This window comes from Cupressus sempervirens, chromosome 2 (genome assembly GCF_028749045.1).
Source record: "Cupressus sempervirens isolate cs-2001-9-10 chromosome 2, ASM2874904v1, whole genome shotgun sequence".
Lineage (NCBI taxonomy): Eukaryota > Viridiplantae > Streptophyta > Pinopsida > Cupressales > Cupressaceae > Cupressus > Cupressus sempervirens.
Window position 1 is genome coordinate 326,296,114 of NC_143119.1, and position 24,739 is coordinate 326,320,852.

General features: G+C 34.8%; 1 protein-coding gene across 1 annotated transcript; it reads right to left on the minus strand.

The window, feature by feature from the left end:
* Positions 1–18,497: 18,497 nt before the first annotated feature.
* Positions 18,498–19,212, minus strand: LOC149572422 (histone H3.2). The gene has a single exon (XM_089813591.1). The coding sequence runs from the start codon at positions 19,122–19,124 to the stop codon at positions 18,714–18,716; it is 411 nt and encodes a 136-aa protein (XP_089669717.1). The 5' UTR covers positions 19,125–19,212; the 3' UTR covers positions 18,498–18,713.
* Between the last annotated feature and the right edge of the window lie 5,527 nt (positions 19,213–24,739).

Here is a 24,739-nt window from a genome sequence, read left to right on the forward strand (position 1 = left end):
CATAAGTGAAGGTCATTCTTCCTCTACAAATCCTATTGTTCCCACTTTTATGGAGATTGACAACCTTCCAAATATTTACAAAAATTCCAAAAACATCCACATATTCCTCAAAATGCAAAAAAAAATCCAAAAACATATCCACAAAATAGCAAAAATGCAAATGACAATGTTTATCTAACATTTTCGTGTGATGAACCTCCTTATAGCAATATCGTGAGAATGCTCGAAATAACAGAATACAAAGTGATAGCAGAACTCAGAATGAATCTACTGATCGCAGGCCACTTCGAGGGGGTAACCTCCTTTGAGCAAGCTCAATACAATAAATTCGTCCGTGCCCATCAAGGGCCTCAACCTATTCTTATATACTGAGTACGATCTAGAAAAGTAATACTACCTATGCATGTGGGATAATAAAATATACTCACGGGACGACTTACAAAGCATATGCGTCCAACAACACTACTCTAACAAAATAAACAGAAGGAACACACAGGTTCCTAACATCCCCTCTCCCTTAGAAAAAAGCTTTGTCCTCAAAGCTTAAGGTGTGGAAACTGTTGTTGAATCTGAAGAAGGGGTTCCCAGGTAGCATCCTCTGGTTGCATGCCATGCCACTGAATCAAGACCTCAGAGATGGAGCGAGAGCGAAGCTGGCGAGTGCGCTGGTCAATGATTGCCATCGGCTCCAGGATAATGGATCCTTCCGTATCCATTTCAGGGAGAGTAGTTTGTGCTCTGACAGTGGTACCCAGAACTTTCTTTAGACAAGAAACATGAAAGACTGGATGAATGCGGGAAGAAGGAGGAAGTTCCAGTTTATAAGCAACTGAACCAATCTTCTGCAGAACCTTATAAGGCCCATAAAATTTTGGGGCCAGCTTATGATGCCCTTTCAGCTTTAGGGAGGATTGTTTGTATGGCTGTAGACGAAGAAAAACCATATCCCCAACTTGAAATGAGCGCTCAGAACGGTGTTGATCTGCTTGCTGTTTCATCTGATTACGGGCCATGTGAAGATTATCCTGTAAGGTACGAAGAATCTGATCCCTGCTGCGGAGAACTATGTCAACTGCCTGGACTGGTGAGCTGTTGGGAGTGTAGGGAAGGAGCACTGGAGGTGCCTGACCATAGACTGCTTCATATGGAGTCATTTTAGAGGCAGTGTGGTAAGAGGTATTGTACCACCATTCAGCTAAAGGGAGCCACTTGGCCCACTGATGTTGCTGTTCGGAAGTGAAGCAACGAAGATAAGTTTCCAAGCATTTATTGACAATTTTAGTTTGACCATCAGTTTGTGGGTGATAGCCCGAACTCATCTTCAGTTTGGTGCCAGTTTTCTGAAACAGTTCAGTCCAAAAATGACTGGTAAAAGTTGCATCACGATCAGAGACAATGGAAGAAGGGAGTCCATGAAGACGAAATATCTGGTCCATGAAGATTTGTGCAACAGAGGAGGCAGTATAGGGGTGGCTGAGGGCACAAAAATGACTATATTTCGAGAGACGATCAACCACAACCAAGATCACTGTCTTGCCACCGGATTTAGGAAGCCCTTCAATGAAATCCATAGAAATATCAGTCCAAATCCGTGTAGGGATGGGCAATGGTTCGAGCAAGCCAGGAAGGAGGGTCGTTTCACCCTTGTGGCGTTGGCAAGTATCACATTCAGCCACCATCTGTTGAATCGTCTGTTTGATCCCTTTCCAAAAGAAGTTTCTCCTTGCTCGCTCATAAGTTTTGAGGAAGCCTGAGTGCCCTGCTGAAGGAGAAGCATGGAGTTCATAAAAAATAGCCTGATGTAGAGCTGGGTTCTGAGGAAGCACTAGCCGACCCTTGTATTGAAGAGAAGCACCATCCCAAGAGTAATGTGGTATAGCAGAAGGATTATTGGCTAGCTGGTGAATGATTTTTTGAATGGGTAGAAGATGAGAAACAAAAACTTTTTTAGTTACGGCAAACTTGGATTTGGGTAAAACTCAGATAGGAAATGGGTGTTCGACGGGTGGTGGGAGACTATCTGGGGACAAGGGAAACAGAAAAATGAGGGTTTCAAGGGTAGGGAGGCGAAATGAGGCGAACAGTCCAAGAGGGATAAGGGAGCAAAATGAGGAATTGAATCTTGTGGCTCAGTTTGGTGGCAATTGGATGAGAGGTGAAAAAGATAGGGCAAACCCTAAAATTAGATAAATGAGGGATTTAGGGCTTTGATATGTAAAATTTGGGGTTGGGTCGCCAAGGAAGGAAGTATGCGAAATGATATTGCAGACGTTCTGCGGAAGTATGAGCAGAAACAGAAAGCAAACAAGGAAGCTACGACTAAAAAACAGAAAAAATTTTACTCTTTTTTTTTTTTTTTTTTTTTTTGAACAGTCGACTTAGAAAAATTCACTCACAGACAGAACAACTGAAAAGAGTTATTGCAATAACAAGAGATATTAGAAGTGAGAGGAACCTGAAGGCCACGACAGAAAAAAAATTTGATGTAATTTCCACCCAGCGAGCCCAAGAGAGTGCTCTGATACCAGATGTGATGAACCTAGCAATATCGTGAGAATGCTCGAAATAACAGAATACAAAGTGATAGCAGAACTCAGAATGAATCTACTGATCGCAGGCCACTTCGAGGGGGTAACCTCCTTTGAGCAAGCTCAATACAATAAATTCGTCCGTGCCCATCAAGGGCCTCAACCTATTCTTATATACTGAGTACGATCTAGAAAAGTAATACTACCTATGCATGTGGGATAATAAAATATACTCACGGGACGACTTACAAAGCATATGCGTCCAACAACACTACTCTAACAAAATAAACAGAAGGAACACACAGGTTCCTAACATTTCGATTGCATGATTCGGTAACATGAACACTAGTCACCCCTTTTGCTTGCCACAAAAATAAACACACTTCTTATTCTATTATGGTGGTAACAACAACATTACATTCAAATGACATCTGGAAAATCATTTATTTTGGCATCCCTTTAGGAGGTGACAGGATAGGGTGTCTAATCAAGGGCCTTTCTGCAAACCCAGCCCTAGAGGATGAGGCCCCTAGTGATAATCCTCCTCACACCCACACAGCATTCATGGGAATTGGAAATTTCTCCCTGTGCAATTAAGTGTTCAACAGTTGTTTGAATTCCCTATCTACAAATTGAGTCTCTCATCACTAATCCTTGGGAAGCGACTCGTGATAAAGCCCCATATAATAAGTGGCTTCCCAATACACTTTCATCATTTGTTACATATCCACAAACACATTCTCCACCAGCTTGTTTATCCCTAGCATAATGATTGCTCATTGGGCCACACCCCACTCCTATTGCATTTGATCAATCACCATTCTCCAACACTCTACATCTGCTTTCACTTCACTCAATCACTGATGTAACTGCCTCACCTTTGACTTGCTCAATGCTAATCACTCTTGTAACTATAACGAAAAGATTTTTGATTTTGCAGTCACATCCCTAAAAGACTTAGATTGTGCTTGCAGTAACATTAGTTCATTCTACACACTTTCTAAACCCGCTTGCACCATTCTTGGTGACTCATGCAATCTTTATGCTCACGATCACTCCACCCATAGACCCACATCATTTCCCTCTACTCGTAATTGTTCCACTTGCAATTCTTCTTCCAACAACCGCACTTGATCTTGCTCTAAATTCACCACCACCTAGAGTTTCTTTGCTTTTTTTTGCACTCCATCCTCATGAGCTTTCTCCATCAATCCCAATAACAATGTGACTTCCTACTTCGCACTATCCACTCAAACTCTCTCCATGGCCAGCATTTTCTATAAATCCTCTACCTCACTTGTTGCCTGCGCTCCACCCTCCACCTTAGGTAGTGGCTCCACTGTACTCAATCCACCCCCCTCCTCCTTCATTGACTTTTGCCCCAAAATCCTCAAGCTAATCAACTAATTCATTGCACTTGTCACCTCACCCATGCTGATGTCTTTTGCCACTCTCTAAGATTTTTCCATTGTCTTCTCTAGAGAGTCCATCTCCCCCACCTTCATCATTGCTTCTGACACGCTCTTCGTCACCCTAGGTGGACTATTCTCTACCTATGTCATTGTTTCATCATCCAATACCACCTAAAACACCTGCTACATTGTGCTCCCTGACAACATCATTAATGCTAACAAGGGTGTTTCTTCCACCCTACCTCTCAAACCCTCAAGTTATGCTTGCACTATTCTTGCATGATTTGATTCATCTTGCTCATGTACTAATGCTTGAAGTATGCTTAAAGTTTAGACTGGTACACCAGTTCCCTTAATGTTTGTCGACTATATTTTTCCCTTCATCCTTGCCTCACCCATCCTTCCTAGCTAAGATCACCCTCCTATTGCAATTGATCTAGTGAGCCTAACATGCTTTCACTTACACACTTCCTCAGACTTCCCAATAAACTCAATGGTTGTTCTTTGTTCTTCATCGTGGTTTATTTCATTTGCATATTATTCACCTATTTATGGCCATTACTTGCCACACCTCACACTTCATTAGCCTTGTCACACGTCTTCTCTCTACATCCTGATGCACCAGTACCAAGTACACTAGCCACATAGCTCTGACATACCCACATTGTAACCTTCACCGACACATATCTTCTAATGCAATCACCAAATCTCATTATTGAATCATCGTTGACACATCCCATGCTTTGTTACCAAACTTCTACAATAGTTGCTTCTAGAAAGAATTGAAAAAACTTGACACTATTACACACAATTGTCAGCACCACTGGTCAGCAAATTATGGTTTTTCTAACTTGTTATGTGCTTCTAGTACCTTGATGATGTACTTGACTAGAGGTATTGGGATGAAGTCATGATATTTTATTTGCCTTTGGTTTTTCACTATTTTGCTCTAGTGATCCTCTAATTTTATGCATTATTGGTGTCCACTTGTAAGTGCCTCCTCTTGTCTAGAAGGCCATGTGCACCTCGACCAATTTTGTATGATATCTTAGGTGAGGTTCTTTATCTGACATGTGACTATTTGTGTGCTTGCTTCCCTTTACTACAACTATCACTTTTGTTCTTAATATTTGTCGTATCTTCCATGTACAATGCCTATGTTTGGTTTTACTTCTCAGCATGATACAGTATTCATATCACTGTAACTGAACTAGTGGTGGTTGTACTAGGTCACTTTTTACTAAATTCTTTATGATGACAGTTAATTTGCATCTCATTACAAAAAGTGATAGTTAGTTGCATTCATTTAGTTTGCATTTTCAAACAAAATTCAGACAAGCTTAACGAACACCATTCAACAAAATAGCTACACAAGTTGAGGAAGGCTATCAAATAGTAGAACACAAAACAACATACTCGTACACGATTAACACTCAACTATTGTGGACTTTGTCTCATCACAACACTATCACGTTGTATAACACTTCATTCTCACATATCATTTATTCCACTTATTGCATTAAGTGACCTTCAAATCTCAAATAGTTATGGTTACTAATTTCTCCTATTTCACCTCATTCTTTTTTTTACACCACGTCATCTATTACATTGTATGACCTTCAAATCTCAAGCAATTTTGGTCACTATTCATTACACTATTCATCATATTTTATGCATTCACTATTTCACCTATTCTAACTAGGTTCTCAAGGTTCCTTTGTGACTTTCGAATCTCAAAAGTGGTATTACACCTCTTTACTACATCAATCATATGCATCACTACATTAATCATCCACATTACATCAATATCTACAACCATCTTATAAATTAAACCACCACATCACATGCATCCATCCATAACATCAAACAAGTCCATGACACAACAAGTGCAAGGTCAGAATATCAAAATGCTTGAAATCACATATATCAAAAAGATTGAATCATCCAAAGGTCCAAAGGTCATCAACATCAATATCCAAAGGTCATCATAAATGGCATAAATGATAAGCTAATAAAGTGCAATACAAAATGATACACAGAATCAACCTTGTGTCTCACCACCTACATCATCTGTATGTGTCTGATCCGAAGGTCCCTACTCACTAGGGGCACTCATCCCATCTCAAACAATCGCACGTGCTGAAAAATGACATGATTTTTTCATCACAAGTGATCATCCTACATCAATCAAATATTAACATCTAGTTATTCAGCTAATGGTTCTATCTTGAACCTATTATTTGTCCTACTCTATATCCTGAGATAGACATGTTAGTTTTCCCTACTCTGTATCCTAAGGGGGTGGCTATTTTCTGTGTATCCAACATCACCTGATTGATTTTACACATCACTTTGTTGAAACACATTGTTGAACTTGTTATTTATTTTGCTCTATATTTGGAGACAGACATTGTAGTTTTCCCTGCTCTATATCCTGAGAAGTGGGCCTAATTGATTCTACACATTACTTTGGGACTACACATTCCCTATCAACTGTTCCCATCAACATTTTTAGAAATAAAATTGGAACATCCCTATTTTTGCACATCAATTTTTCCAATTTCATTTTTGAGGGAGTAGTATACCGAGGCATCAAAAGTTTTCAAATATCAAAAATGTTCTACCCCTACTAAAATCTTAACATCAAATCAAACTGGGGCATCCAATCAAGTTATCCTAAACAAAGGATTTTTAAACATCACAATATCAAATCATTAGTTTTTAAATGACAAATTATCAGCAATTAGGCATCATATCAACCTTGAATCAATCAAATATCATCAATCAGACATTCAGTTATCAAAATTTGACCTAAAGACAAAAAATTAGATAGCCTTTGAACCAATATGCTTCACATATTAGCTCAAATAAGGGCATTTGTAGACACCTAAAAATTGGCAAAGACCTAAAACAACACAAATTTTGATTGACACAAATTAAGGATAAAATCAAGATGAAAATAACAGACTTTCAATCAAGGATTACATCAAGTCATTAATTGATCAAATCATCTATCAAATCAAAAAGACTTATATCAACTTTAAAAAGAGGAGAAAATAATTCAAAATCATAAAATGAAATTTTATTTTTTTTTAAAGGAAAAAGAAAAAGACAAAAAGTGAAAATAAATGAAAAATTTAATAAATCAACAAAATCCATTTATCCTCACAAAAGTGGAAGTCCTTTTTTTTACATTTAAAAGAATTAGAAAATCCTCTTTTATCCTCACAAACTAAATCTGTTGGACTTTTCCTCTTGATGCCTTATGAGATATTTACAATTTCACCATTACCCTCTAGTCAAAAGTGAAATCCTAATCTTTACCCCAACCCCTTCTAAAATTCTATAAATAGGAGGGGAATTTGAGAGCAAAGGGACCCAAGTTTTAGGCATCTGCACTATGGACACCAAATTTTTCTTTCAAAACCATATGTGTAGATATAAACATTAAGTACAACATGTTCAATATTTTTGTAGATATATACATTAATTACACCAAATTTTTCTTGAAAAACCACATGTATAGATATAAACATTAAGTACAACATGTTCAATATTTTCACAGATATACACATTAACTACACCAAATTTTTTCTTTCAATTCCATGTGTGCAGATATAAACATTAAGAACACCATGTCCAATGTTTTTTCAATGTTTTCTCTCTAATATCAATGTATATGTTGAAATGGTTCTCAATGATAGTTCTAGAAAGTAAAACCAACTCAATAAAAGTACAAGAATAAGTTATTCTAATGAAGAAGGATCATGTCAGTAATACAAGGGAATTTGATCAAAATAGGGAGACAATCGCTAGATTGTTGTCTAATTTTCAAAGAGAATGCGATAACAAATGTTATTGTCCTTGCAAGAGTTGTAATAACTTAAAGAGAAAAAGAATCAAAATCAAAACAACTAAGAGATATTGTAGGGAGAATGGTCACATTGAAGGGGGGGTTGATTATCATCCATTGGTAAGTTGTTTGTTATATTGTTTTCGCAATTAATATACATACATGAACTGCAGAATACATATCAAATTTATTACTAGTTTGGGCATAGAATATTTTAGAACATTTAACCTAAAAAGGGATGCTACTTGAGATTATGGTAGAACTCTTGCCCCATTGTATGGTTTATGAGTTTAAAGCTAATGTAGAAAAATAAGGCATAAAATACTACAACCCATTGGGAGAAATGTGATTAGGCCCAATCCTCCAAGTGCTTTAGTGGTAACCCTTAACTCCTAATGATGAATACTATCAAGATTCATAAGGGAAGTTTTAGTAAAAATAACCAGAGATCATGTTCCAATTTTTTTTGTGGTCCCTCCATTCACTCTTTCAAAAACGAGATCATTATGCTAATAAAATTGAAGGCAATTAAAATGGAAATAATAACAGTACACATCAATGTTTCCCAGGAATATGATCATTATCATCATTAAAATTTAAGAGTATAAATTAGGTTAAGATTAACTTGAATACAAAACCTACTTTATGAGACTCCATCTCATATTCTTTAGTTTAAATTATCAACACACATATTTCCAAGCAACTAGAATAAGATAATAATGAAACTACTAAAAAGAATTCCAATGAATATGATGATTATCAATAATCCATAATAATGGTATTTTTTAGGACTTTTGGTAAGAAAAATTTAGTAAGAAAAATAAGATTTACTGCAACTATGCAATAATATTAGAGGTACTAGTTACAATCAAAATTTGTTACTACTATTCTCCACAATCACAGTAAAATCTCCACGGCCACTACCGATAATGTCAATGGACAAGTCCCATTGGCTTAAACCAATCCTTTCCCTTTGAACCATGTCATTAGTGTTAACTAGGTGGGTTATATTAAAATAAGCAAGAGTATTATTATTGATCTTGTATAAAATTGCTTTAGATAAGAAGCTTCTCGATGGCATCTTACAAAAGGGGAATAATTTGTTAGAAGATAGAACAAAAAGAAACTAAATTGATTTCTGCAATTAAAACACCAATTGTAAAAGTTTGAAACATGGTATTATTAGCTATTATTATTTCTCAAAGATTCCCTCCCCAATATTCATATGTTATAACATCATTGAAATATGTCAAATCATTTCTAGTTCTATTAGATTAAAAAAAATAGTCTTACCTTAAGTTGTTGGATTTGTGAATTTAATTGACTTTCCTCATTAATTGTCACAGAACAAGCAATGACAGGGCGAGTAACTCCACATGCACGATCTAGTGCCTGTTTTGATGGTACAAACACATTGGCACATTCTACAAGATGTATAGAACACACTGCAAGCAGAAAATATATCCAGTCAAAAAATAGTTTCCACATAGCTAAAGTTCAAAATGTCCAAAATTTCAGAAGGATGTCTTCATAACCAACTATAGAATTCAAGTACCATAACCATAAAATATACTAAAATAATTCTTGTATAATAATTAGGTATCTTATCCTCAACCAACAATGGTAGATGGGGAAGGATCTCAAGAGGCTCAAAATTAGCTGCCATAACAACAAACTTAGCAATTCTTCTATTTAGAGTCTTGGTAGTTGTAGAATGAAAACGAATAATTTGGAAGCATGTAAACTATAACTTTATTGTCATACTTGTTGGTCATACACAAGACTCCTAGAAAACACTTTACTAGAACTTCATCCAAAATATTTAAATTACACAAATATTCACATATAAGTATGGTTTGAAAGAGATTAAAACTCATTTTAGAAGGTTTTATGAATGGACATTTCCAAGTATAGTTTTACTTGGTGGATTTTTGAAACCACTCTAGGATACATATTTGACTTAGTTATGGATGAACTCCTTGGGAGTAGGATGCAGAGGCAGATGTGGAGACAAATGCCCCTTGGATGCACCTAGGAAGCACATCACAGGGTGGACATCCAAGCTCATCCAAACCCAAGAAAAGGAAAAATGACATGTCTCTAAATCTCACAAAAATAGCTCACACCCTATATACATTTTTCTACTTTCTAAGTTTCAAGCCAAACTACTGAGAATGAGAAATCAATAACATTCCCATCCAAATCTTCACAAAAAAATGGTTACTACAATAAACAAAGTTACTAATAGTTAACGCATATCATTTTCATTGTTCCCAGTACCTCTAGGTATGGAAATAATTGATGTAATTTGAAATTGATGCAAACTAGCCATTGCAATTGCCCAAACTAACCCATATGGATTTTTGTGAACATTTGGCAATTCAAAAGGGCTCCAAATCTAGACCAAATATGATTCATGCTTATATCTAGATAGGTTTCAAATTTCAAACAAACCTCCTTATTCCTCTTGTAAAATGAAGTAACCCAAAGAAGTTTTCCAATTTGAATTCACAATCTAATACAAATGACCGAAAAATAGTCCAAATCATTAAGTCTTGAATTTTTTTAATCTAATTTTGGTTGCTACATGACATGATTTAATCCAATCTTATCAAAATTTGCTTTCTTTGAATCATCGAGTATGACAGTTTATGTGTATAGCTAACAATATGGTAATAATCACAATTACCTTTACCTTAAATGGGCATATAGCAATATGTTTTGTACTACATATTTGCAACAACAGAATGATGATGAGTTTTTTGACAATGATAATTTTCTTAATGGTCCATGATGATGTCTATTCAATGATGGTTGATTATCAATGTTGACATTATTGTTTTTTAACATTGACATGGTGGTGTTTTGCTATGTTGCTTTAATAGTAGCATAGTGGTGTATGAACTTATGTATTGTTGCATCTATGTACACACACATTTATTTATTTATTTATTTATTTATTTATTTATTTATTAAAATATTGTTGTATGTAAGGCATGCCCAAAATGAATTTGAACCCAACCCAAAGAAATTTGAGTGAATCTTGAACTCAAATCAATACCTAAATCTGAACCGAGAACTTAGCCAAATTGCTTGACCACAAGGAATTTCAAACTGGGGTGCTAAAAAATCTCCACTCCTTCCTACATTGCATCCTCAAGTGAAAGATTCTTTCATGTCACAAGATACTCCAAAAGAATCTTGTTCCTCGACCTCTTCCCTCACACCCAACACCATTCCAAGTTCTAGGATCAATTTTCCTTCATCATCCACAAATGGAAGCACTTGTGAAGGGTGCATTTTTCTTTCCAATGGCTTTCTTCAAATAGGAAACATGTAGAATATTATGAATTTTGCTACTAGCTAGAAGTTCAAGCTCATAAAATACCTCACCAATCTCTTCCTTAATACATAGTAGGGTCCATTAAAATGTAGCTTTGGGTACTCAAATCAATTTCCTTTGATGGAAGATATTATATGTGGTGCAATCTCAAGAACACCATGTTAGTAACCTGAAAAACTCTCTTTGTTGAGTGTCTATCAACATATAGCTTTTGTTGGGTTTAAGCATGCTGCAAGTTTGTCTAAGTCTTCAAGATATCTATACTATGTTGTGTCACATCCTTTTCTCTGGGGACTGTACAATCCATAAAGAACAAATCCTAATATGAAGTAGCATCATGAAAATAAACCATAAATAGCATTAAAAAAAACCATACTAAATAGCATGCAACATGTTGTGTGGTAACAATATTCTACCAAGTGCAACTACTTGATCCAAGTAATTACAAGGTCAAGATGTGTGCAAATTAACCACTTAAACATCAAGAAGGACTAGGACATGGATAGGAACCCGCATTATAAAACTAAATCTTAAAGTATGATACACAAGCTTTCCCATGTAGCAATTATGATCTAAAAACAAGAAACTTTTGGTATCATGGCTATCCATTGGTCTTGCAATGGCACAAAAGCAATTTTTTTTTTTTAATAATTTGACTAGTTGTCGCACTTCTAACAATTATTTTTGGTAGCTATCTATCTCTTGCACAGCATAGCTGTCGCAACAGCATTGTAACTATGACAGTAAGATTCGACGGATAATCGTCACTTGTACAGCGCAGTTGTTGCATACATGTCACCATTGCAATGGCTGACTAGAAGTTTAAACCATCGTAATTATGACAGTGTATTGTCGCAATTGGGGTGTTGTCATCTTGTTACAAATAGAATTGAAGAGGGCATTATCGCAAATACAATTATAGTTGAATTCCAAAGTGAGTGGGAGCCTAACAAGGGAATAGGGGCATTACTACTTAGAAGACAAATTGAAAAATGAGATGATTCATTTATCAAATTCACTTAAAAAAATTGTAGCTAAAATAATATTGAAAATGGCTAGGCTCAGATAAGGTTATGACTTATTGGGACAAGAAACTTCCCTCTATTGATCTAGGATTAAAATCTCTCTCTCTCTCTCTCTCTCTCTCTCTCTCTCTCTCTCTCTCTCTCTCTCTCTCTCTCGCGCGCGCGCGCGCACATACAAATGAGTTCTCTTGGAATGAGTGTTCTTGGAAACCACCTTTGCATGAATGGTTTAAGTTGATTTTTGATGGAGTGTCAAGAGGTAATTATGGTAATGCCAATACATTGGTTGTTGCATCCATAATGCGCTAAGAGATGAAATTGCTATTATTGTTAAGCCTATAGGTAAAGAGATAAACAAGTGGGCCAAGCTCTTAGCATTAGTTGAGGGACTGGAACTATGTAAGGAATTAGCTATTTGTAAATTAAAAATTGAAGGAGATTCATCCATCCTCATTAATTATTTAAGAATTGATTCCCAATTAGAGAATTCGTTACTATCAAAATCTCTTCTCTTAAGTAAATCTTTTGATAATTTTACTATAAATCACATTTATATGGAGGGTAATAAAACAATGCATGAATTGGCAAATATAGGGGTTAATAAAGGAATAGCTAGTAACATGTCTTAGGTATATTCGGTTTATATGACATACTAAGACTTTAATTATTTTCCACAAACCTTTAATGATGGAAATTTTTAAAATAAAAACTTTTAGGGTAGAATGCTAGGTAATAATTTCATCTCAAAATTCCTACTTGTGTAATCATGTTGGGAATAATCATTATAGATTGCGAGATCAAAACAACAGGTTATCATGGACGATTGCCAAGATTCATTGTGTAGTCTTTCTCGAGCCTTTGATTTATGTTTACTGATCGTGATTCTATTAGAGGTCTTACTATTGATTTTTTTTTAATTTATATTTCCTTGGTAAAATTTTATGTTTATGTCTTTTAAGGAATTATAAAATCTATTTTCATGTACAAGGATGATTAATCCCTTCATTATATCTAGTTTATTCACGTTACTTCTAGCCTTGTGTTGGCAAGATGAAAGGTGGTTTTTTCAAATATTAGAATCTTAAGTGAGGATTTTATTTTTTTATTGAATGTTAAGATACATATGTCAATATAAAAGTTTCTACAAGAACCCTTTCAATATAAGGGTCTAAACTCCATAAACACACACAAAAGAATATCTCAAAATATATCTATAAACTAATTTCCTTCACTATTAAATTTTCAATGATTCTATATTTCTAACTATTTATGAAAGGAGTTATACTCCTAATTCATAACATACCCCTTCATCATCCCTCCCACAAATCTTTTTCCCATACAACATATCAATTAAGAAAAAATTATCATTGATGATATTATTATTTTTGTTCATAAATGAGACTATTATTTTATATTTTTAAAACTCTCATATTTGATGCACACCACCTTCATCTCATGTCATTTGTCCTTACCCTTTCAAATCATCCTTCCAAATTGTACTAATTATTTGTCATGCTAAATTATGGAAAAAAGGAGGGAAAAAGGAGCTGATGTTGAGAAACAAAACCATAGAAAAGTTGAAATCATAATTTTCTTCACTTTTAGTCAATAAGTACATGAAATTTTTCCAAGCTTTGATTTAATTTAAAGATTTTAACCATCCTTTGAATTAATAGTGAATAGAAGTGCTAAAAAAATATTAATATAAAAACCTACACCATATTCAGCGAAAGACAAAATAAATCAATAACTATCAATATAAAAATTAAAGCTTTAATATATTATATTAATGACTGAGCTCCTCGAAAATAACCTTAAGATTAAATTTATAAGATCAATAATCATATATAAGCATATTGTCGGTATCTTTCCTGTCCCCAATTGATAAGCGGAGGTCTGAGTGACAAGCAAGTGCAACGAAGCTCACACCAACATCGTACCCATCATCTCTGAAAATCACGCGTGCCACCTGGTTTGGAAATCGCAGCCATACAAAGTAATATTTGTACCCTGGTTGGCAACTGTGCAACTACCTTGCAAACGGTTTTATCAAGACACCAAATGAAAGCCCATCGTTTCATTGCCATCGCAAAAAGTATGTTATACTTTTTCTTCACCCACGGTTTTCCAATTTCAAAGAAAAAAATGCCCACCGATTTCTTCTTTTCTTCCCTGCAAATAGAATTCATATATACCCTCCCTCTTCCTTCCCAACTCCAGCTACTCTGCATTTCCTTCTCTTTAAAGTCTGCCATTGTTTCGTCTTCTGTTGATTGTAGAGGGTGTGAGCATGGATCTTGCAACCGACGTCTTCATCCCGGAGGACTACGTCAGAAGCCGCCATGCAAGAAAAATGCCCGCCAAGCAGCAGATGAAAATTTCTACAAAAGTTTCAGATACTCACAGCAACACTGTCCCATTTGGAGAGAAGAATAAGGTTTCACATGGGATGAGCGGCGGCTTCAACAAGGAGGAAATCATTCTTACTTGCTTAACTCCATAGCCATCCCTTTCTTATTCACTTTGTTTTCTCTGTATAGCGTACAGGGATGTCGGATTTCATCGTGAGTCCATATGAATATTTTTGTAGTTCGGGCGTTCAGCTATGAAGATTCAAGCATAGATGATCCTCCAGTATGTTTTTATCTCTCCAAATATTGGAACTGTGTTTATTCAATGAAAGGACGCGTTTGCATTTTCTGCCTCGAATTTTATTAGCTGTAATGGAGGCAGGCAGTTCAGATCTGTGATGTCATACATCATATTGTTCAGTTCCTTTTATTCTCTGAAAATGCTCAGTCTAAAATATATTGAGAAATGCATTGAAATGTGATTATGATTGGATGTATTGACAGGAAAATTCTGGCAGGCTCAAACACTGAAACTCAAGCTAATGAAATTATTTTCCCCGGTACATATTCTTTGACAACATATTAAATCTCATCATACAGGTGGCCTTCTTGATTCTTAGGTTGATGATGTCATAATTTCATTACATTTGACTGGTACACTAGTTGATTCAATTTTAAGAATTCCAAATCTCACTTGAAAAGGTATCTATCTAATAATTGAAGCTCTACTTATCCAGCTGGGATTCAAGTTTGAAAATTTCATATATCATTCTAATTCTGCAAGTTGATTCTGATTTTGGTACTGTAAATTGTAAGCTTCATAATAACTAAACTTCACGAATAATAATAATAAATAATAAATATTCTAGGCTTAGGCCCATTACCTATCCCAAAAATTCTGCAAATTGATGAAACAAAGAAGACTTGTAGAATATACACAAGCACACAGACTAAAATGTAAGATCATTAGTTCATCAATTGTGTAAATAAATTGAATAGTTTTTGTGTTGGGATTTCTTCTATCAATCTACCCTTGTTAAATAAGGGTAATTGAAAGTTTCAAAGTCAAAGTAGCAATTTTAAATATGATCTTGTGAGTGCATAGTATCAATTGATGGAAGGGGGGAAAAAAGGAATTTAAGACTATTATTTGTAGGTGATAATTATATTTATGATAATAAACTATGCCATATTATAAATTGTTCTTATTAATTTTTATTTGTATTCTTGAAAATATTATTTAACAATATGTATCTTATGCTTACTGCACCTGCATTCAAGTACTAATTTGTATAATAATAATTATCATTTTGTTGAGTATATTTTTATTGTCTTTTCTTTTTCTATTTGATAAATAGAGACCTCTGCTACAAGCATGTGTTTCTTTCCCCATTTAATAAATAAAGACCTTTACAACAAGTATTTGTAATTAAATATACATAATCATCACAAGCATCTTAACATAATAATTTATTATTATTTAATACTTAAGTTTAAAATTGTTATTTCAAATTTTTTATTTAATTATTTACTCCGGCCACCCAAAAAACATTAAGCTTGAAAAAATAAGTCACATTTTTAGACTATATATCACACTTTAGTGAAACCTTAATGAATGATGTTTAATCCACTACTAATTGCCACCTGTGCAACTACTGGTTTTACAAAGACAGAAGAACATCATTTTATGGCCATTGCAAAAAAAATACTATAATTCTTTACCCCTGCTTTACAAATTCACAGAAAAAGTGCCCACCGGCTTCATCTCCTCTTCAGTGTTGCCCTTCCTAATATAGAATTTACCCACCCACTTCCCTCTTCAACTTCAACTACCGTGCATTAATCTCATACTCGATTCTCTTCTGGATCTGCCATTGTTGTGTTTTCTATTGCATTACAGACGACTGCCAGTTCGAAAAATGGATGTCGCATCGGACGTCTTCATAACAGAGGACTATGTTAGAGGCCGCCATGCAAGAAAACTGTCTGCACAAAAAATTTTAAAAATAAATATCTAGAATTTCCTTCTAATTCTAGAATTCTCCATAGCATAACGCTGGAAATGTGTTACAAAATAAACAACCCTGCATTCATACACAAAACCCTTCCTTCCTCTGACAAAATCAACCCATGCTTATCCAGGTTTGATAGAAAATTTGTACAGAAATAATATGCCTACTCCTTGAAACCACAAGAAATCTGGTAAAAAACACCATCAGTTATGTCCTATGAGCACTGTAACCCTTGTTGGAATTGAGCAGCACAATTTGTGGCAACAAATGCTCTTTCACTTCGTCCAGGTTCACATGCTCTGCGACTCCATCCGAACATCACGCGCCTCACCATATTCCCCCTCTCATCTCCGTGTATTGCCATGACGGACAAGGCCGGGCAGAAATTTAGTCCCACAGAAGATTTGACTGAATTTGCAGTGTTCCAATGCCATAACAAGCCGTACCAGACTGCACGAACAAAGCAGATTCAACTAAAGGGCAGCAGAGCATAATAGGGAAAATAATCCGAAAAGGGGAGCAGAGGTGGAGCAAGGGCAACATTTGTGAATTGCCCCCTACAATATCTCTGATATTCCTTGCCAATCTGTGGAAACCTGAAAATCCACTTTCCTGGCTTGGTAATGGTAATCAATGCTTTGATTAGCATTTCTTGAAAGTCTCACTTACTGTCAATTTTCTAGATTGCAGCCAATCATCCCCTCAACTCCAAAGGAAGTACTTGTTTTTTTCTTCCGGCAATAGTAGAGAGAAATCTCATCTAAAACCCTAGGCAATGGAAGCAAAGTAGTCCCCAGAAGTATTAAGTATAAAATCAATGATGATGTTGGGTGCAATAAAGATTTTTTTTATGTTTTGGGTATTGCAACTATATATATTATCACAAGTATTAGTTATGTAGTATCTTTTACATTAATAGTATTTTAATTCTATTTAATTACAAGTAATGTTTATATTGTTTAGTGAATGTTATTTTGTACTAATACTATTATTCATGTTTAGTTATGTAGTATGTTTTATAAGTTATTGAATTAATGTTAAATTTAAAATAAAAAATAAGTGTTCTCTTTAAATTTGGACAAGTGATAAGAGGTTTCAAGGTAATGTTCTCCAAAAGTATTGCCAAATTGATATAGTATATAAAGATAATAAAATATAATCTATAAAAATAGTCTTTAATATTTTCTTGTCTAAAGAGATTTAATTGATTCAAACTTAAAAAATTATGATGAAGTACTTATATCATCATTCTTATATATTGTTTTATATATTTATAATGAAATCTAAATCTTGTAACAACCTTTTAATTTGAATTTATATATTTAAAATATTTAAACTTGTTATTTTCAAATTGTTTAAGCAAAAAATTTAACAATTGGCTATAATGCAAAATATTATCTAACTAAACCTTCTAATTATGAGGCTTTGCCCATGTTTGATCCACCATAAATAAGCATTCACCCACCTTTAACAAAAGGCAGGGACTCTAGCTCCATTAGAGCTCTTGTTTTAAATTAGAATTGTCATCATTTAGATTTTAGCCAACGTTTTGAGGCAAATAGTCAGATATCCTAAACTTAATAAAGTTGGAAATGTTTAAATTTAATAAAGTAAGATATCTTTAAATGTAAAATATGAAGGGAAAAATAAACTAATTTAACAGCAAATTTTCTCAACAGTGCGCACAGATTTTTTTTAGAACATAATGGTACCATTATGCTGAAGAGATTCAAACAACATAAACATGTATTAATCTCTATACATTGGAACTGTAATCTTTCAATCAAAAGACTCGTTTGCCCATTTCGTCTTAAATTTTAGTGAAGTGTAATAATGGCAAGCATTTCAGATCTGTAATCGCATATTTGATACTGCCCATTTCAAGATTTATTACTATATGGAAAGAAAAGCATTTTACATATGAAATACGATTAGGAATTTTAATTGATAAAAATCCTTGCACGCTCAAACCCTTATGTTACGAAAATGTATAATATTTTCATTTATCATTCCAGATTGATCAACTCTTGCACGCTCAAACGGTAAAACCATAGAGGACATTTCCCTCAGCAAAACACAAGAGACCATAGCGTGCAGCACAAGCGCCAAAGGTTCAAAAGAGATTTCCAGGGAGAAGTGGTGGTGTGAAAACACACCTTAGGGTTTGAAAGTTTGAGGGAAGAAAGCTTCTAAGCCCTCTCGCCTCTAATGCGGCGAGCGAGCTGTATATCTTTGGGCATAATAGTGACCCTCTTTGCATGGATAGCGCAGAGATTTGTGTCTTCGAACAATCCAACAAGATAAGCTTCAGACGCCTCCTGCAGAGCCGCCACGGCTGAGCTCTGGAAGCGCAAATCGGTCTTGAAGTCCTGAGCAATCTCCCTTACTAGACGCTGGAAGGGCAACTTCCTGATCAAGAGCTCAGTGCTCTTCTGGTATTTGCGGATCTCTCGAAGGGCTACAGTGCCGGGCCTGAAGCGGTGGGGTTTCTTCACTCCCCCTGTTGCGGGAGCGCTCTTTCTCGCCGCCTTCGTTGCCAGTTGCTTTCGAGGAGCCTTCCCTCCTGTCGATTTCCTTGCCGTCTGCTTTGTTCGCGCCATCTCCCTCAAACACGATCGCACTGCCTAAATTTAGAGAGCAATTTCCGAGTGAAATTCGAAGAAACACACAGAACGATACGCTAAATGTAACCCGCCTGGTGTTTATAAATGTGCGCTCAACGAATCCCTTCGTTTTCAAATTTGGGTGCGTGTTTTTGTGTAAGAGGAGGGAAGAGATCTGAGCCCTCCGATCATCCTCCATTATCAAGGGCTAGCGATGCTTCTTCTCCTTCTGATCCGGATCAAAGACTCCAACGACTGACATCTCTCTGATTCCAACGGGGATTTAGGATCTTAAATTGATTTCTTGTAATGTGGGAACAAATAATATAGGATTTAAGGGAATTTTTAATTAAGAATTTGAGTTCCTAGTCTTTTTAGTCCTCGAACTTGAACTTGTAAGTCCCTCGGAGTCCGATAATTTCCTTGTCAATTTAAGGGGATTTTTATATTCATGTAGATTTATGAAATGTAATTTTTTAACTTGGGGTTTTATCAAATTAGTTTTGAAAGGATTATTTTCTTTCAATTAAGGGAGAGGTTCTAATGATGGTGCATTATGTATTTGTTATGTTAGCATTAAATAATTTTATAAGTACTTATGTAGATTTGTAAATAGTTTAAATATATTGATTTTATGGTGTATTTTGATGTACATGTGAATAAGGTGAATAAGAGGATCCTCTTTTTTATTGTGATCAATTAAAGGTAACATATGTGGATCATAGTTGTAGAATAATACCAACTACCATTTGTTCATGTTAACTTATTTTCAACATGCAAGTATGCACGTGTTGACAAGATGTCAAGCTATTTAACCAATATTATTCCACACTCAACTACCATGCCTCCACCCACCATGTGTTCATGTTGACTTGTCTTCAACTTGTAATTATACACATTTTAATACGACAGTGAGATACTTAACTTGTACTAGTTCACACTCAACTCCCATGATTGCACATTTAGTAAAATGTGCACCCATGTTTGTATGTATAGAATAGCCTGTACATATGAACAATGTTATCTTGAATGTTGTATTACACAACATTAAACAATGCACACTGATTCCCATTTACTATCCTCTACCCTAAATCTTGTTAAAACTTTTTACCTATAGCTATTAACATTTGTTCTACTTGTTTCATAGATTTGAAGAGATTCGACACATATGAGGTTTAGATTTATGTTGAGATGATGTGGAGATTTGTATGATTGTTTATTACACTCGTATGTTTGGCTTTAAATGGAAGGTGGTGCATTGTACCTCACTAAAAAAATGACTTGATTGTCCTTGTTCTTTTGTTGATTTCTTCTCTTACACCATATCATACTTAAGTTCAAAATTATGTCTATATTTATTTCTTTTAATTACAAAATTTGTGACTTTTTTTCTCATAATGATATTATGTCACTTATTATCTCTAGTTTACTTAAGCTAAACTCTAGGCATATAATAATTAATTGTTTGTTAATTATTATCATGCAACCTAGGTTTTACCTTTTATGATTTTGATCTCTTTGTAATAATTCATTCATTCAATGTAATTTCAATTTTTTTTTGCACATCAAGAATGTCTCATCTATGGATCTGGGAATTCCAACCTCCATAGCTTTTGCTTCTCTCTTTCTGTTACAGGTATTTGCATGCAGGCGATTATTGGGAGCTGTGGAGTTGATCTTTCATCAACTTCAACATGGTATCAAAGCTCCAGATCTTCATGCCCCTATTCTATTTATGAGAAGTTTGGCTTGGCTTTCTTAGCTGTGTTTTTTCTTTCAAAAGGTTTCATTTTTCAGAGTTGTTTTGTATTTGATCTAGGGGTCACCTTTTTTCGATGCACTTTGTGTTAGAAATGTTTAGAATAAATTAGAGTGGGGGTGAATCAATTACTTAAGGTCTATATGTACCATTTGAACTTTTAAACATAAACACTCACTGTTCAGTCTATCCTATTATTGTTTGGTCTCTACTGTAAACATATTGTCTTAAATATAAATGAAAACATCATCAACTATAAAACATATAAAGAATTCAACATAGATTTGACACTAAGATTTTTATGTGAAAACTCAATTTGGGAAAAACCACCAGCAACATGTCACTGCTTTTCACTCTTTCGAAGTGAGCTTTGCTAGGAGTTAACCTTGTTAAAGGTTCACACACTGTTAAATGTGACCTTGTTAAAGGATTTAATCACCCTATTAGGAGTGGGCTTGTCATAGGACTTTGATCATTCCATTTAGAATGTCACGTAGTTAGAGGATTTATACAAACTATTAAGTCTTCCAAATGATTATTAGATAAACCTCTATTAAAAGGATTTCAATACAAATGGTTTACAATGATTAGAAAGAAAATGGTAGGTTTTGATCTGTGTGATTACAGCTCACTTTGCAAATTCAGATCTTTGTTTACTTCATGTGTTGACTTACTGATAAGCTCTCCATTTTCATCTCTATTCTTGATTTTCCTAGCAACCCTTCAAGCAATCAACCTTTTCTTCTTAGCAACACTTAAGCCTTTTTCTCAGATTTACTTATGAACATTAGCATCTACATAAGCAATCTCCTTTAACTTTTCCTTCACTCTCACTTGTGTGTTTTTGATCAACCTTCTTCTGTATGTGTCTCTTACATACACTTACACCCACACTCTTGCATTTGTTCAGCTACATGTACCTCTTTAAATAGATAATTATTTCTTTATCATTTTCCATCGTCACAGTATATCTTAGGGTTAACGATCAGGTTCAACACAATTCATTGTATCTGTCTATCTTCTTGATAGTCCTCTAGAATCTTTTGTAGACTTTTTCTATTAGGTCTTTACCTAATCCTTGCCTTGAATTTAATGATCCAACTCATCATTCTTATCTTCAACATGGTTTACATCTCCCAAGAAATTAGCTAAATTCATTCTCGTATTGTTACTTGACAATCTTAAAATTTTGACACTCGATCATCACTAAATTACATGGTCGCTATAAAACTTCTGGCTCGGTATCAACTATCTTGTTTGGTTTATACTAATGCTTGGTCAACACTAGATTTGTTCGACACTAACTATAGCTTAGTTGAGAGCTATTGTAGGTGATGATTGTGGAGTGGGTGAGTTGGTTGCTGGTCTAGGCAGTTTTTCTAGTTTTTTCTCTTTGTTTTCCAGCTTGTTTAAACACTAGGTTCTAGGTCCTTGTAAAACCTGGTCATTTTTTATGGTTTAAACTTTTGGTTTCAGGTCCCTATAAAACTTGGTTTTGTTGTTTTAAACTTTAGGTTTCAGGTCCTTGTAAAACCTGGTGGTGCTTTAATGTTTTTCTTCTATTTTTTTGTAAAGGGTTTTGAGTCCCTTCAAAACTTTCTTTTACCATAATCTAAAACTATAGCTCAGTTGATACTAGCATCGCTCAACATTCCTTGGCCTTTTACTTTATTGCTCGACTTGGCTTAACTTTCTTAACATAAACGATCACTTTGTTTTATCAAAATCAATCTAATCAAATGTCCATTTTAACTTCCTTTTCATAACTCAATCTTTCCTCTAGATGCTATTGTTATGAGCAATTTCTCAAATCCTCTTCATCAATCAAAATAGATATGACATTTAAATTAGGTAGCAATATGTCTTATCAATATATTTGACATCAATGAAAAAACAACAATTCCAATTGTAAGTTTCCAACACTTTGAGCCCAAATGAACCTCACCGTTGAGTTTAGAGTGCCCAAGAACCCATATTTTCATTTAAAAGTTTGACTAATTTGGACATAGTTGGAATATGAGGAAAAAAAAATTCCTCCCAAAGTTGGTATGCTTCTCGATGCGAAAATTTTATAAATTTTCAGCATGGAAAAAAAATATATTGTTACAGAAATTAAGATTTTTTGGAATGGAAATTGAGATTTTTGACACAAATTGATGCGACCTATGCATGTTGGCACGAAATTTGAGGTGCATTCACATAGAAATTGAGGCACTTTGGCATAGAAACCAATGTAGTTTGGTATGGAAATTGAGCTATTTTGGTACATAAATTGAGGCATGAAAACCAAGGTGCTTCACCTGTGCTTACCCTTTAAGGTCTTTTTTGACCTACTTGTGGTTTTTTGGTTATAACTTGCTCATCCAGACTCTACTTTTTGCAATGAGATATCTCTAGAAATATGGTTCCAAGCCTGTTCCATTGGTGCAAGTAATTTTTAGCTATGATTTTTTTTATGTTTGTTTTTATTATCAGTTTTGGGGGTTTTATTTTGTACTCTGGAAGACATATCTTGAGCATCTGATCTTTGAGTCTGGGAATTCTTTATATTGTTAGAAAGGTCTTTCTGTATTCTTTCCATTGATGTTGGTTGTTTTCCAGATTCTACTCCACGCACATTCTATCTACTTTTTTGCATTTTTGCATTCTAGTGGATATCTTGGTTGTTTCAGATCCGGGGATCAATTTTGTTGCTTCAGATGATTTGTTATGGATTGTAATATCTATTGTATCAGACTTATGTCTCTTCTGGTTCATTTAGACATTATTTGTATGTGTGCTTGCAAACACACTAAGATAAAGTGTCATATTGCATATATATTTTTGTTTCAGTAGTTTTCCCTTGTTTTCCCTTTTGATTTGAGCAATGTCATCTGAGGACACTTGTGCAGATTATTGTATTCTTAGAATTCACCATATCTTGTGTCATTTTGTACATGCACTACTCTGATTAAAGTGTGATGCGGGTTGATTTTTTTCCTCTGTTTGTCATCTTCCTTTATCCAATGAGTTTTCCTTCTATGACATTAGCCTCATGACATGTCTAAGATTGATCACCTCAGTACACACATATGTACTCTTTTGTGCATCTTGATTATGGTTCTTTGGCATGTTGTTCTTTGGCCCACTTTTCCAGTTGCATGTTACCTCACCCTTGTCTGCATTAGGGAGGGTTTTTCTATTGTTTCTTATATATTTTTCTTTTGATGGAGTGAACTATGTATTCAATATTTGTTCCTATGTACTAGGCAGATGTAGTGGCTGGGTATCTATGCATTTCAATGATATGGATCATTTACCACACAGACACTCTTCTTTTTGTTCCTACTTTGGATGTAATCTTCCATGTTTGATTGATAAACTCTTCAAGCTTTGGTGTTTCATTCCACCTGTATCTTTGAGTTTAGTTGTTTGCCTTTGTGTGCTTCTTGATTCAATATTGATTATAGTCTTCTCTACTTGGTTAGGTTCTATTTCAGTGGAGGTTCTTCATATCAACAGTTACTTTTGATAGAGCTTTGCAACTTCTACATGTTTCAATGGTGTTCTTCATGATCATATTTTGTTCCTATCTTCTAGGGCATTCCCTAGTTTGGAGGCTTCTTCAATCCTTCACTAGTTTCTTTCAACATGTTTTCCATCTCTTTTTGGGTTAGGGTTTTTCCCATATGGTTTCCTCTATTTCTCCTCTTTTCAGAGATTTGGTTGTGCTTGGGTACCTCATCATGCCTTGTTGTCAGGACCCAAATTTACTTTCAGTAGTATTTTTCTAATTTTTTGGCTGCTCCATAAGTTTATCTTAAGGGGGGTGTTAGAGTAATAAAGTATTTTCTTATTAATTAAATTTTATTGA